General features: G+C 42.3%; 1 protein-coding gene across 1 annotated transcript in view; it reads right to left on the minus strand.

The window, feature by feature from the left end:
• The window catches only part of RASGEF1B (RasGEF domain family member 1B), a 52,956-nt gene that overhangs the window by 16,091 nt on the left and 24,259 nt on the right, over positions 1–12,606 (minus strand). Inside the window, exons 3-4 of the mRNA XM_026718919.2 lie at positions 10,325–10,447; positions 7,326–7,463 (exon numbers count right to left, since the gene is read on the minus strand). Coding sequence (XP_026574704.1) covers positions 7,326–7,463; positions 10,325–10,447 — 261 coding nt within the window. The remainder of the gene's footprint in view (positions 1–7,325; positions 7,464–10,324; positions 10,448–12,606) is intronic.

Raw genomic sequence — 12,606 nt, forward strand, 5'->3', positions numbered from 1 at the left:
GCAGGGCTGCAGGGGTGGGGCTGCTGGGGGTTTGCAGGGGTTCGGAAGAGCCCCAAGCTAAGATTCTGTGCAGTTCGGGAAACCCCCAAATCCCACTCCTGGCTGGCCCCGCCCAATCTGCCCCTCCCCTCCCAGGAGTCCCCAAGTGGCCCTTTCTGGATGCAGGTAAGTGCAGGGCCTGCATTGGGGAGGGTGAAAAAGGGGCCTCCCAGAAGTTTGGGAAGAGAGAGCCTTCCAGGGAGCTTCCGGAGACCAAGGAGGCCGTTTTGGCCCTCCAGGAGGCTCAAGGAACGCCTCTGGTGTGCAGGGAGAGCAACCCCCCCCCCCTCCCGCCATGGTGCAGGAGGCCGACTAGGCCACACCCACCATGGCCACGCCCAGCCAGCCACCGGGCAGAGAGCTCTTTGCTAACATTTTGAAGCCCACCCCTGGGCAGGGGTGCCCCATTTCCTCCTGTTCTGCAGACAGACACAACCAGTGCCTTAAGATTTCTTAGTCCCCTTGGTAAGAATCCCAGCTGTAGATCTTTGTGGGCAGGGTGGTTTGATTACATAACTGCAAGAGAAAATTCTCACCAGAACAGTACTGGCTAAGCACATCAATATGCCGAACTGCGAAATGAAGAAATGATATTCCTGTAATGAGTTGAACCTGTCAAGTCTCTCTCTATTTTTTTTTAAAAAAGTGAGCTTCTTGTACCCCACTGAATTCCTCCATCTAAACCGATTAAATTCCATAAAGCTGACCAGGAAGGAGGGAGGGAAGGAGGGAGGTAGGAAGGGAGAGAGAGAGAGAGAGAGAGAGAGAGAAAGGAGCAGCAGGTATAAAAACCAAGCTTCATCACATAGAAAAGTTGGGATATTCTGGGACTCACTTCAAACAGTCACGAAACGAAGGGCTGTAAGTCAAGGACTACCTGTGTTATGCTTTGAAGCTTGCTCAGTTTTTCCTATGCAGAACACAAGTTCACGCATGTAGATCTTTCTAATGAAAATGATTTTTTTTTAAAAAAAATGGAAGCAAAGAATTAGGCAGGTACAAAGGGAGCTAAAATGGGGATCCAGGATTAAATTTACTTCTGACTCACCTGCGCTGTGTCTTTGTCCTATGAAAAACATGATTTTGTAAGCCTATCCTTTATAAAGGAAAAAGGAAGGTGAAAGGGAAGAAAGGAAGGAAAGAGGAGAGGAGAGGAGAGAAGAAAGCAAAGAAAAGGAAAAAAGAAAAGAAAAGAAAAAGAAAGGAGAGGAGAGGAGAGAAGAGAAGAGAAGAGAAGAGAAGAGAAGAGAAGAGAAGAGAAGAGAAGGTGGGGGTAGAAACTAAAGTGACAGGGGAAAAAATGAAATGATTCCCATTAAGTTGTCCTCCGGAGGCCCTTCCAGCAAAAAACCACAACTTTAATTTTCTCTCTTTTTCTAGCTTATCCTCTTCCTTTGACAGACTTTGCTTGTGGCTATGTGACCACATCGTTTGCGCAAGCTGAGTTTCCAACACAAACTGACTTGCCAGCATTTTTGAGGCTATGATGTAACTTTCTTGTTAAAACCATAAAAAAAGACTTCCAATCTGGAGGGTAACTTCTCATTTACATCCACGCTGTGTGAGAGAGAACGGATATGTATGTCAAGTATTTTTAGATTATTATCCTTAAATCAAAACTCCCATTTTAAAAAATAAATAAAAGAAATTTAAACTTCTGATTAAAGGTTAGAATCAAGCTGTGAAAAGACAATAGAAGGCGAGTAAAGGACCTTGTAAGGTCCTTGATGAATTGGGAGACCATAAAACAGGTGTCTTTCATGCTAGGCGTACATGCACGGTGCCTAAAGGCAAGGAATGAATGTACATCGTATCTGAATTTCTGAAAAAAGCAGGCTCTATGGGTGAAGAACATTTATTTACTTTTATTTCTTTCACTCCCCCTTCTTCTTCTTCCCTGGTCACATTCTATCTCTCAAGCCCTAGAGGGACAAATCCGATTGAAAAGGATATTAGAGGCTGGCAATATAGCTGTTTTTAATTGGAATGGAATAGAATGCGATGGAATGGAATGGAATGGAATGGAATGGAATGGAATGGAATAGAATAGAATAGAATAGAATAGAAAACATGGAATAGAATAGAATAGAATAGAATAGAATAGAATAGAATAGAATAGAATAGAATAGAATAGACTAAGCTGGGAAGGACCTTGGAGGTCTTCTAGTCCAGCCCTCTGCTGAAGCAGGAGAACCTATACTATTTCAGATAAGTGACTGTCTGGATTATTCTTTTTAGAAAATCCAGTGATTTGTGGAGGCAAGCTCTTCCACTAGTTAATTGTCCTTCCTGTTAGGAAGTTACGGCAAGGACAATAAAAATGTACCCGGAATAGTAAGAACAACAGGTTTTGCTTTTTGGCTTCCTCAACTAAAAAAAATACATCCAAATACAGGTAGTCTTCAACTTATAGCAGTTCAAAGTTACAACGGCGTTGAAAAAAGTGACTTATGACCGTTTTTCACACTTACGATCTGTGCAGCATCTCCACGATCACATGATCAAAATTGATCAGGCTTGGCAACTGATCCATACTTATTTGGGGGGAGGGGGTGGAAAGCCACCCAAGCGGCAGGCTGGCGCCACATAGCTCCACTCATGCAAAAGGAAAGCCTTTGGGGTGCCGCTTGAGTGAATGGGGCTGCACACCGGGCCAGCACACCATGCTGTTGTGAATAGGCCATGGCTTGGCAGTGTGGCTCACAGGCTGGGGACTCCAGCTATATTGGATAATGAAGACCGGTGGTGGGATTCAACTGGTTCGCATAATTTCAGCCAAACCAGTTGTTAAATTGCTGGCTGGCTCTGTCCCTCCCCTCCTCACCCCACCCAAAGTCCCCATGCGCCCTGTTTTGGCTCCCAGGAGGCTGCAGGGAGACCTTCTAGGCCCAAAACAGGGCACGGGGGTGCGGTGCAGCCCCCCCCTCCCCGTGGCCCATTTTTGCTCCCAGGAGGCTGCAGGGAGGCCTACTAGGCCCAACACAGGGCATGGGGGTGTGTGCAGTGCCCCCTCCCTCCGGCCCATTTTTTCACCCGGGGGGGTACAGGAGGCCGAGTGCTGCCTGTTACACCCTCTGGCCACGCCCACCATGGCCACGCCTACCCAGCCGATCATTAAGAGACGTACCTAAGCGCACAATCGTGCCTACTGTCCCTGTCCTGTTGTCCCCAATTATTCACACCTATTTCATGTATTTATACTTATGTTTATTCTTATTTCTATTATATTGTAAGCGTCTGATAAATCAAATAAAGGAAGGGAAGGGAAGAGAAGGGAAGGGGAAGGAAGGAAGGAAGGAAGGAAGGAAGGAAGGAAGGAAGGAAGGAAGGAAGGAAGGAAGGAAGGAAAGAAAGAAAGAAAGAAAGAAAGAAAGAAAGAAAGAAAGAAAGAAAGAAAGAAAGAAAGAAAGAAAGAAAGAAAGAAAGAAAGGAAGGAAGGAAGGAAGAAAGGAAGGAAGGAAGGAAGGATGTTAGATTATTTGAATCCCACCACTGATGAAGACAGTTGTATCAGTAAGTCAGAGGTGGTAACTTTGATTTTCTGCTTCATTTTTCCTTTCCATTTCTTTTAGATCTTTTGACTTGTTTTGACAGGTGGCCTCCCAAGAGAACAATGGCAGAGACTGTTCCTGCTTCCCTCTTCGGTCTGTAGGCGAGACAGCTAGGAAGGAATGCTGAGGTCTCCTTGTCAAAACTACTGTATTCTTGGGGGGTAGCTCTGCAATGCAGGAGTTACCACAGATGTTATCTTAGCTAGAAAATCAGAGGGCTATATATCAACATAGGTGAGAGGTAAGTTCTTAGTCTGAGAACATTGTCCAGTTCCCTCAACAACAGCCAGGCAGGGAGAAATCTCGGACATCTGCAGACTGCTAAAAAAATGCAGCCAGATGGACTGAGGGATGCTTCTGGGATAGGATAACTCTAGTCAAATTGCATTGAAGTGGAATACAGGTAGCCCTCAACTTACGCCCCAAATTTCTGCTGCTAAGTGAAACATTTCTTAAGTGAGTTTTGATTCATTTTATGACTTTTCTTGCCAGATTTGCTCAGTGAATGACTGCAGTTGTTAAGTTAGTAATAATACAATTGTTGAGTCAATCTGGCTTCCCCATTGATGACCCCAGGACACTGCAACCATCATAAATATGAGTCAATTACTTAGCCTCTGAATTTTGATCACATAATCTGCAATGGCCTTGTGGAAAACGGTCATAAGTCACTTTTTTGACTACCGTTGCAACTTTGAACAGTCAGTAAATGTGTATTAACAGATAACAAATAATCAGAGTTGGAAGGGACCTTGTAGGTCATCTAGTCCAACCCCCTGCCCAAGCAGGAGATCCTACACCATTTCTGACAGATGGGAGTCCAATCTCTTCTTGAAAGCCTCCAGTGATGGCGCTCCCATAACTTCCGAGGGCAACTTCTGTTCCATTGGTTGATTGTTCTCACTGTCAGAAAGTTTCTCCTTATTTCTAGGTTAAATCTCTCCTTGTTCAGTTTCCATCTATTATTCCTTGTCTTAGCCTACAGGTGTCTTAGAAAATAGCTTGACCCCTTCCTCTCTGTGGCAGCCTCTCAAACATTGGAAGACTGCTATCCTGTCTCCCTTGGTCCTTCTCTTCACTAGACTAGCCATGCCCAGTTCCTGTAACCATTCTTCATATGTTTTAGTCTCCAGTCCCCTAATCATCCTGGTTGCTCTTCTCTGGACACTTTCTAGAGTCTCAACATCTTTTTTCATAGTGTGGTGACCAAAACTGGATGCAGTACTCTAGGTATGGTCTTACTAAGGCTTTATAGAGTGGTATTAGTACCTCGCTTGATCTTGATTAAATGAACTGTTGTAAGATGAGGACTATCTGTATTTAGTTCCTGGATTTTAAAAAAATTGAAAGGATAAACCTATGAAGGAGGACTTGATGGGAGTTATATTCTTGAAAGAACAACATTCCTTTGCCCTGGTCTGCAATGCAGTGCAATAAATACAAGGGCATAATTTACTTTTCCAAGGAAACTGCAAGCCGGCATCACAAATAATTTATGGCACTCTGAATTCTATTATAATATTGACTTTTCCATTTCTTTTTGCAAATCTCTTTTTCAGCATGCAAACACAGAAGCCCTTATTTTAAAATTGCATATGGATTGCCCATGGACAAAACAGCCCTTTTTCAAGGTGGCTTGAAAGTTTAAATAAACAATAAAAATTCTTCTAACAGCTTCATAACTTTAACTGAAAGACAATTCATAAGGTCAAAGCCAACCAAGTGTAAACTTTAATGTAGCGTTCCCCAATCTTGGGCAATTTTACGATGTGTGAACTTCAATTCCCAGGATTCCAATGTATGCTGGCTGGGGAATTCTGGGAGTCGAAGTCCACACATCTTAAAAGTTGCAAAGGTTGAGAAATGCTACCTTAAAGTCAAACATTTATTAAAACAACTGCCACTACACAGTTCCACAATACGTTCTCTGAGAATAAATATGTCTCCAGGTTACTTATGGATGGTAGAGATCTAATATGACAATTTTTCTTCGTCTATCCTCCTTAAATTCTTTGAGCAGCAGGCCTTTCTGTCCATCAAACATATGGGGCTGGAGAGAGAGAAAATAGACCCCTCGTTCTTCCTTTGTATGGTGTTTGACTGGCCAACTACACAACTGACTTCTCTTCTGTTGTCATTGTTACAGTCCCATGAGACTGTGTAAAGGTTGATGAACTTATGAGATGTCCTATGACGACATCTTTTAAGATGTCGGGTGGGAAAGCTGATATGATCAGTTGGCCAATCAGGAGACTGGGAGTTCTAGTCCCGCCTTAGGCATGAAAGCTAGTTGGGTGACTTTGGACTAATTACTAGAGGACTGAGTTCTAGTCTCGTCTTAGGCATGAAAGCCAATAAAGTGACACTGGGCCAGTCACTTTCCTTCAACCCAACCCAAATCACAGGGTTGTTGTTTTGAGGAAAATAAAAGGGAAAAGAAGTATTATCTATGTTCACCACCTTGGTTTATTTATTTTTAAAAACTTAATTAAAGGCAAGATAAAATAAAGTCTGAGCATTGAAGCTCAATATATCTGGAAGATATTAGCACCGCAAAAAGTTGCCTTTAACTGTCATCCTTAAAAAAAATACTTGTGTGTTTTCCTAACGTTTGAGTAGTGTTTGGGCATTTTCCCTGGGATTATGAAATATTCCAGCTGCTCTTGCCTCCAGTACTTCTCAGGATGGTTCGGCATTCCTCAACAATAGTTATCTATTCATCTGTCTTTCTTTGTATAACATCACAAGCAGACAATGACTCACAGTGGTTTCCAACAATTGAAACAACATCAAAAAGCATCAAATTCAAAACAATAAAAGAATTTACACAATGATTGAGCAAGCTCGAAATAGTGGCGTGCAATGAAAACTAGAAAAATAGGGACTAACCACTCAATTACCATAATTTTAGTTATAATCTACCTACATATTCCTTTCCACACATATCACCACTACTGTCAACCCTGAAGTGAGCCTGGCTGAGGCCACTTTGGAAGCTTCAGCGTTGCCACACAACAGAGGGAGGGAGGATAATAGTTAGATGGGGGTTAGTAGTAGTGGTGGCATGCTACCAGTTTGGACCAATTCGGCTGAACCGGTTGTGAAAAAAGCCTCTGACGATCAGCTGAGAAGAGAAAAAAAAAAGCCTCAATCAGCTGAGAGGAGAAAGAAGAGAAACCCCTGTGATTTTCTCTTCATTATCCTCTCAGCTGATTGGCGCTGCAGGGCTCAGCTGGCATGGAGAAAGCTGCGCATGCACATTAGGTGCACACACATGCACGCGTGATCACTGAACTGATAGTGGAACAGGTAGGATCCCACTGCTAGTTGGTAGCCAAAACAATCCAAGTTTTCCTGGGGGAACCAAGGACATTCTCACAGGTGGCTGGCCAGAGGAGGAGGATGGTAACCAGGCAACAGCCAGCAACTGGATTGGACAATGGTGACTTAGGGGAGGGAGGGGGAAAACTTTTTCTTTTAATTAGGTGAAAGCTGCGGGAACTTTTATAGAGTCGGCATTCACCAGTTGTGCCAATATGATGTATCCCATAAAACTTTGCCTGCCCTCAGAGTTCTCATATCTATGGGTGCATTACTTGGAATGCTGACAAGTACATTTCAAGTTATGCTATATTCCACGTTATCCTATATTCCACGTTATCCTATATTCCACATATATAACCGTTCCACTTGCGTTTTCTTCTGTTGGCAACCGTTTTGCACCCCGAGGCTCACCTCATCTGTACTGGCTATTCGATGGGCCAGCTCTTTTAGATTTCTCATCATGCGCTCATCTCGAAAATCATACGGTAACATTTCCGTCCACTCCGCCAAGAGCTGCAGGATTTTGGGGGCAATCTTCCTTAACCGGCTCTGGAGAGGAAGGTTAAGTGAAAGAGACAGGCATATTAATTAGCCAAGATGACTGGGGGGAATCTCTTTTAAGTTGGGCGGAATTATAGGTTGTCATTATCGCATGCCAAGCTATGTGGTAGGACGATGTTAAAGGAGGCTGGCAAATCAAAGAGAAAGGCAGATTCCACCCTTCTATTTAGTAAAAAAATAAAATAAAATACAAATTTAAACTACACCTCCCAAGCAAACGATTTCCCAACCTCTGCATGAACATTTACCCTGAGATAAATGTTTATTTATAGATAAATGTATATTTACCTATAACTATTTATTTATTTACTATATTTATAAAATGTATTGGTCGCTCATCTTACCTCACGGTAACATTTACCTGAGGTAACTTACCTGAGTTTACCTGAGGTAAATGTTACCCTGAGGTAAGATGAGCGGCCAATACATTTTATAAATATAGTAAATAAATACATTTCAAGAGAAAGAAACGTCCAAACATACCTGCTTTCCCTACTGAATTATTTTTACCATGAAGATTTTTTCTCCCTGAACATTACATTGGAATGAGTTTTCCTTTTAAAATAAATAAAACTATTTATTCTGTGTCCTGCATTTTGGGAATATATAGAAGTAAATAACAGAGATAACAAAATAACATAGCTGGAAGGGACCTTGGAGGTCTAATAGTCCAACCCCCTGCAAGGCAGGAAACCCTATCTTGGCCTTCTCCTTTGTGACATTATTTGGGCCTCTCCAAATATCCTCTATCCAATGTGTCATTTTTTCCCTTGATCCCTAATTCCATGAATCTAAATTTCTGCTTTTTGTCTTTCACACAGTCTTTCTGAGTTTTGTCTGTGTCCTTCTTAAAGTGGACCAAACACACGAATACTGGAGGTTAACTACTGGGAGTCCTCGAATTGCAACCGTTTGTTTAGCGGCCGTTCAAAGCTATAATGGCACTTAAAAAAAGTGACTTACAACTGGTCCAAACATTTACAACCGTCATGAAATCAATGCAAAGCCAAGAAGGGGAGCCAGATTCATTTAACAACTGTGTGATTCACTTAACAACCATGGTAAAAAAAAGGTTGTAAAATCAGATATGACTCATGGGCTGCCTTGCTTAGTAATAGAAGTATTTGTCCCAAATTGTGGTCAGAAATTGAGGACTGCCTGTAAGCTGCACTACACCAGAGAACAGCCAGCTTCAATTTAATCAGGATCAAATTCCCCTATTCCATTTTTCCTTGGAATATTCCATTTTTCACTCAGAATGCATTGCTCATTCCTGGAATACAGATAAGTCTCTGACTTATGACCACAACGAAGCCCAACATTTCTATTGCTAAGCAAAACATTTGTTAAAATGAACTTTATTCCATTCTACGACCTTTCCTGCCACAATTGTTAAGTGAATCGCTGCAATTGTTAAGTTAGGAAGTTGGTTGTTCAGTGAATCTGGCTTCCCCATTGATTCTGCTGAAGGTCGCAAAAGGGGACTCAGAGGACACTGCAACGGTCATAAATACGAGTCAGTTGCCAAGTGTCTGAATTTTGATCACATGACCACGGGGATGCTACAGGAATTGTAAGTTTGGAAAACGGTCACAAGCAGTGATGGGATTCAAATACTTTTACCACCGGTTCAGTGGGCATGGCTTGGTGGGCGCGCTTTGAATGCGTGCACACACTTTGCATGTGCCATGTACCAAATGCGCACTTTGAGCAGGCGCAGGGGCGTTCTAACTTGCCTCCTGCAAGCCTGCAGGATCCCGGTCGCTTCAGCAGCTGCCGCGCAGCACTCTACTGTGCAAAGCAGCTGCGCTTCAAATTCAGAGGATAAAGGTGAGTATGGGAGGCCAGGCGGGCGGGTGGGCCCAACAGCAGAGTGGCGGAGAGAACCGGTTCAGTCTCTGCTGCTCATCGCCGCTACCGACTTGGCAGAACCGGGTCGAACCGGTCGAATACCACCACTGGTCATAAGTCATTTTTTTACAGTGCCACTGTAACTTGGAACATTCACTAAACAAACTGCTGTAAGTCGAGGACTACCTCTACGTCTCTCTAGAAAAGGGGCGTCAAACTGGCAGCCCGCAGGTCAGATGCGTCATGCGCAGGCCACGCCCACCCCAGCCCTAGAATGTTTGGTTTTGCACATCTGTACTGCAAATTCTGACAGGCACGATTGTCACTGGATCTCAGTGAATCCATACTGCAAGGCTGTTCTGAAAATAATAACAATAAAAAAAGAAGACTGGATTCACAAGAGTGAACCTCTTGAGGGGAAAAAAAGGGGGGTGACTTATAAATTCAACTAGTCAGCATCACAAACACTTAGCCTGAATATATTTGGAGTTAAGGTTCTCTCCTTTGGAGGAAGTTGAGTTTCTATCCTGTCTTTCTCCTCTGTACCCTTCCAGCTCTATTCTATTCTATTCTATTCTATTCTATTCTATTCTATTCTATTCTATTCTCTTTTCTGCTCCTCTTTTTATTCTATTCTATTCTCTACATTCTATTCTACTTTCTATTCTATGTTCTACTCTACATTCTATTCTATTTTCTATTCTATTCTCTACTCTACTTTCTACTCTAATCTCTTTTCTACTCTCATTCTATTCTATTCTATTCTACTCTCATTTTATTCTATTCTATTCTATTCTATTCTATTCTATTCTATTCTATTCTATTCTATTCTATTCTATTCTATGTTCTACTCTACATTCTATTCTACTCTACTTTCTATTCTACTCTACTCTTTCCTACTCTCTTTGCAATTCTACTCTATTTTCTATTCTACTCCACTCTCCACTCTCTACTCTATTCCACGGGCCTCAAATCCACCGAATCAGGGAGCCACTTACTTGATCAGCTGCAGCATCCGCTCGCCTCTGCTGCTCGGTGCAGAGATGGCAGACTTTTGCCATTAATTCATAAGGGTGTACAAAAAGCCGAGAGCTCAGCAAAAAAGTAAAGATGTATGTTCTCTGTAAATGAAAGAGAGAGAAATAAAGTTCACTGCTTATTGGTTCAGCTACTGTGCTGCAGAGGTGTTAAAATTTAATTGCACCAAATGCTACTCTCTGCTGAACCTGCTTAGAATACATCACATCCTGGTTGAATAAGGCCAGGTGGGGCAGTGACTCAGCTGTATGACATTCCTTATATAGAGTTGGGTGGACAGTTTTGACACTGATTTCTAACTAAAGTCATGCCTCTATTGCAGAGAAGGGCAACGATGGCCTCTTTACAACCTGTGGACTTCGACTCCCAGCATTCCCGAGCCAGCGTGGCTGACAAAATCTGCATTCAATAAATTTGGGCTTCATTTTATCATGGAGTGGACGCAGTGCAACTCCGCTTGCAATTTTCCAACATGGAATTTCTGTTGCTTTAAGGACATCGACCAGTCAATCACAGGATGGAAAATTCCACCAGGCTTCCAGAGTTTTGACCAACCCCTCATGAGTTATCCAGAAGGGTGTTATTCACTACATTCTACACTTCCATGTGTGAGCATGAATCAACTTGGTATGGTAACAGGAGCGTTTTTTGAAAAATATTGTGCAACTTATTTGAGTAATTAAACACCAGTGAAATTGAGCACATCATTTTCACCTGAAGGAAACCTAAGGCGGAAACAACCCCATCATTCATCACGTTCCTGAGGACCTGCTGTTTAGATCAAAGACAAATTAGAGATGAGTATCTATTTGTAAGTACTGCAGCTGGCTAATACAAAGCATGAGTCAGCAATATGTATTCCCATCTGTTGAGCCCTCTACTTCACTGAAGTATGGCACCTGCAACCTCCAGAGGAATAATTAAAAGAAATGGGGCCAAATCACAAGAGATTGTTAAATTCCACATACTTGCATAGTTTTGAATCATGTCTGATTCTGGGGTCCATTGGTAAGTCAACCACTATATGACAAACCCCACAGTACATGTTTCCTGCTGAAAGCTAAGAGAAGACACACTGCAGCTTATGTTTATTAGAGTCTAGCACAAAGAAAAAAAATTCTCTACCTCTTTCAAGCCCTTTTGGTATGCCTCATGATTTGTGGGAAGAGGAAGAGGCTTGTGCTAAATTGAAAAAGAAGCATAAGCTGCATATAGTCAGCTCAAATATAATTGTTGTCATTAGGATTAATCCACGATTTAGACTAGCGAAAACTTGGAAAACTGCTCCTTTTGAAGAATTCAAGCTATGGATTTAAAAAAAAAACTATTTTAGAACCTGTTTGCAATGAATTTCCTAGCATCACCCAATTTTAGGACAAGAAAGCATCTGTGTTGTGTGGAAGAGGGTGGTTATTCTATTGTCCCCAGAATTACTTTGCAATAATTCCTGCGTGTGTAAGGAAGACATGACGGATGGAGTGCTTGAATTCCACCCAAAGCAGACCAAAAAGGCAGAAGAATTTGTTCTGGAAGATTTCAGTTTTTGAAGCATATGGAATGAAGATTTCTGAGAAGACACAACAATTGTTTCTTCTAACCATGAAGCAACTCACATAACAAGAGATGGTTTCGGTATGAACTGGGTGAAAGGAAAGTACTCAAATGGAATCAGCTGGCACTGATCAGACCTTGTTAGAAATTAGCAAAATAGATTTTGTAGTACTTTGAAGCCATCGCACAAAATGAGAAGATGCATCCAGTCTCAGTTCTTCTTCTGAAACTTAAAACTAGCCTGATGAGGTAGTTTTTGCATTGGAAAAAATATGATACTAATTCTAAAGCTGCATTTGTCTTTATCTGGCCAGTTCGATGATTTATATGGCTGACTTTGGCTGAATGTAAAAAGTGAAGTGGGGCCAACACTGCTTATTACAGAGAGACCTCATAATCACAGCTGCATTTTAGACAGGGAAGTAAAAAAAGAAAAAGAAAAAAGTAACCATTTGTGTATTTTGCCAAGAAAATGGCATGAATGTGCGTCTGTATATCGCTAGGGACTGAGCTCAACTTGAAAGCGACTTAAGTGAGGTGGAAGGAGGAACAACCCTTTGCTTCACCTCAAGTGGAAATCATGCCCCTCTCTTCTCGAAGACTGGAGGGGGCGGGATTCAAACTCAAGGTCTGGAGGCCAGATCCGACCCACAGGGTACTTAGATCTGGTTCGGGGGGCGGGGGGCAATCT

Source organism: Pseudonaja textilis, chromosome 6, assembly GCF_049901715.1.
Source record: "Pseudonaja textilis isolate UNSWEBS1 chromosome 6, rPseTex1.2, whole genome shotgun sequence".
Lineage (NCBI taxonomy): Eukaryota > Metazoa > Chordata > Lepidosauria > Squamata > Elapidae > Pseudonaja > Pseudonaja textilis.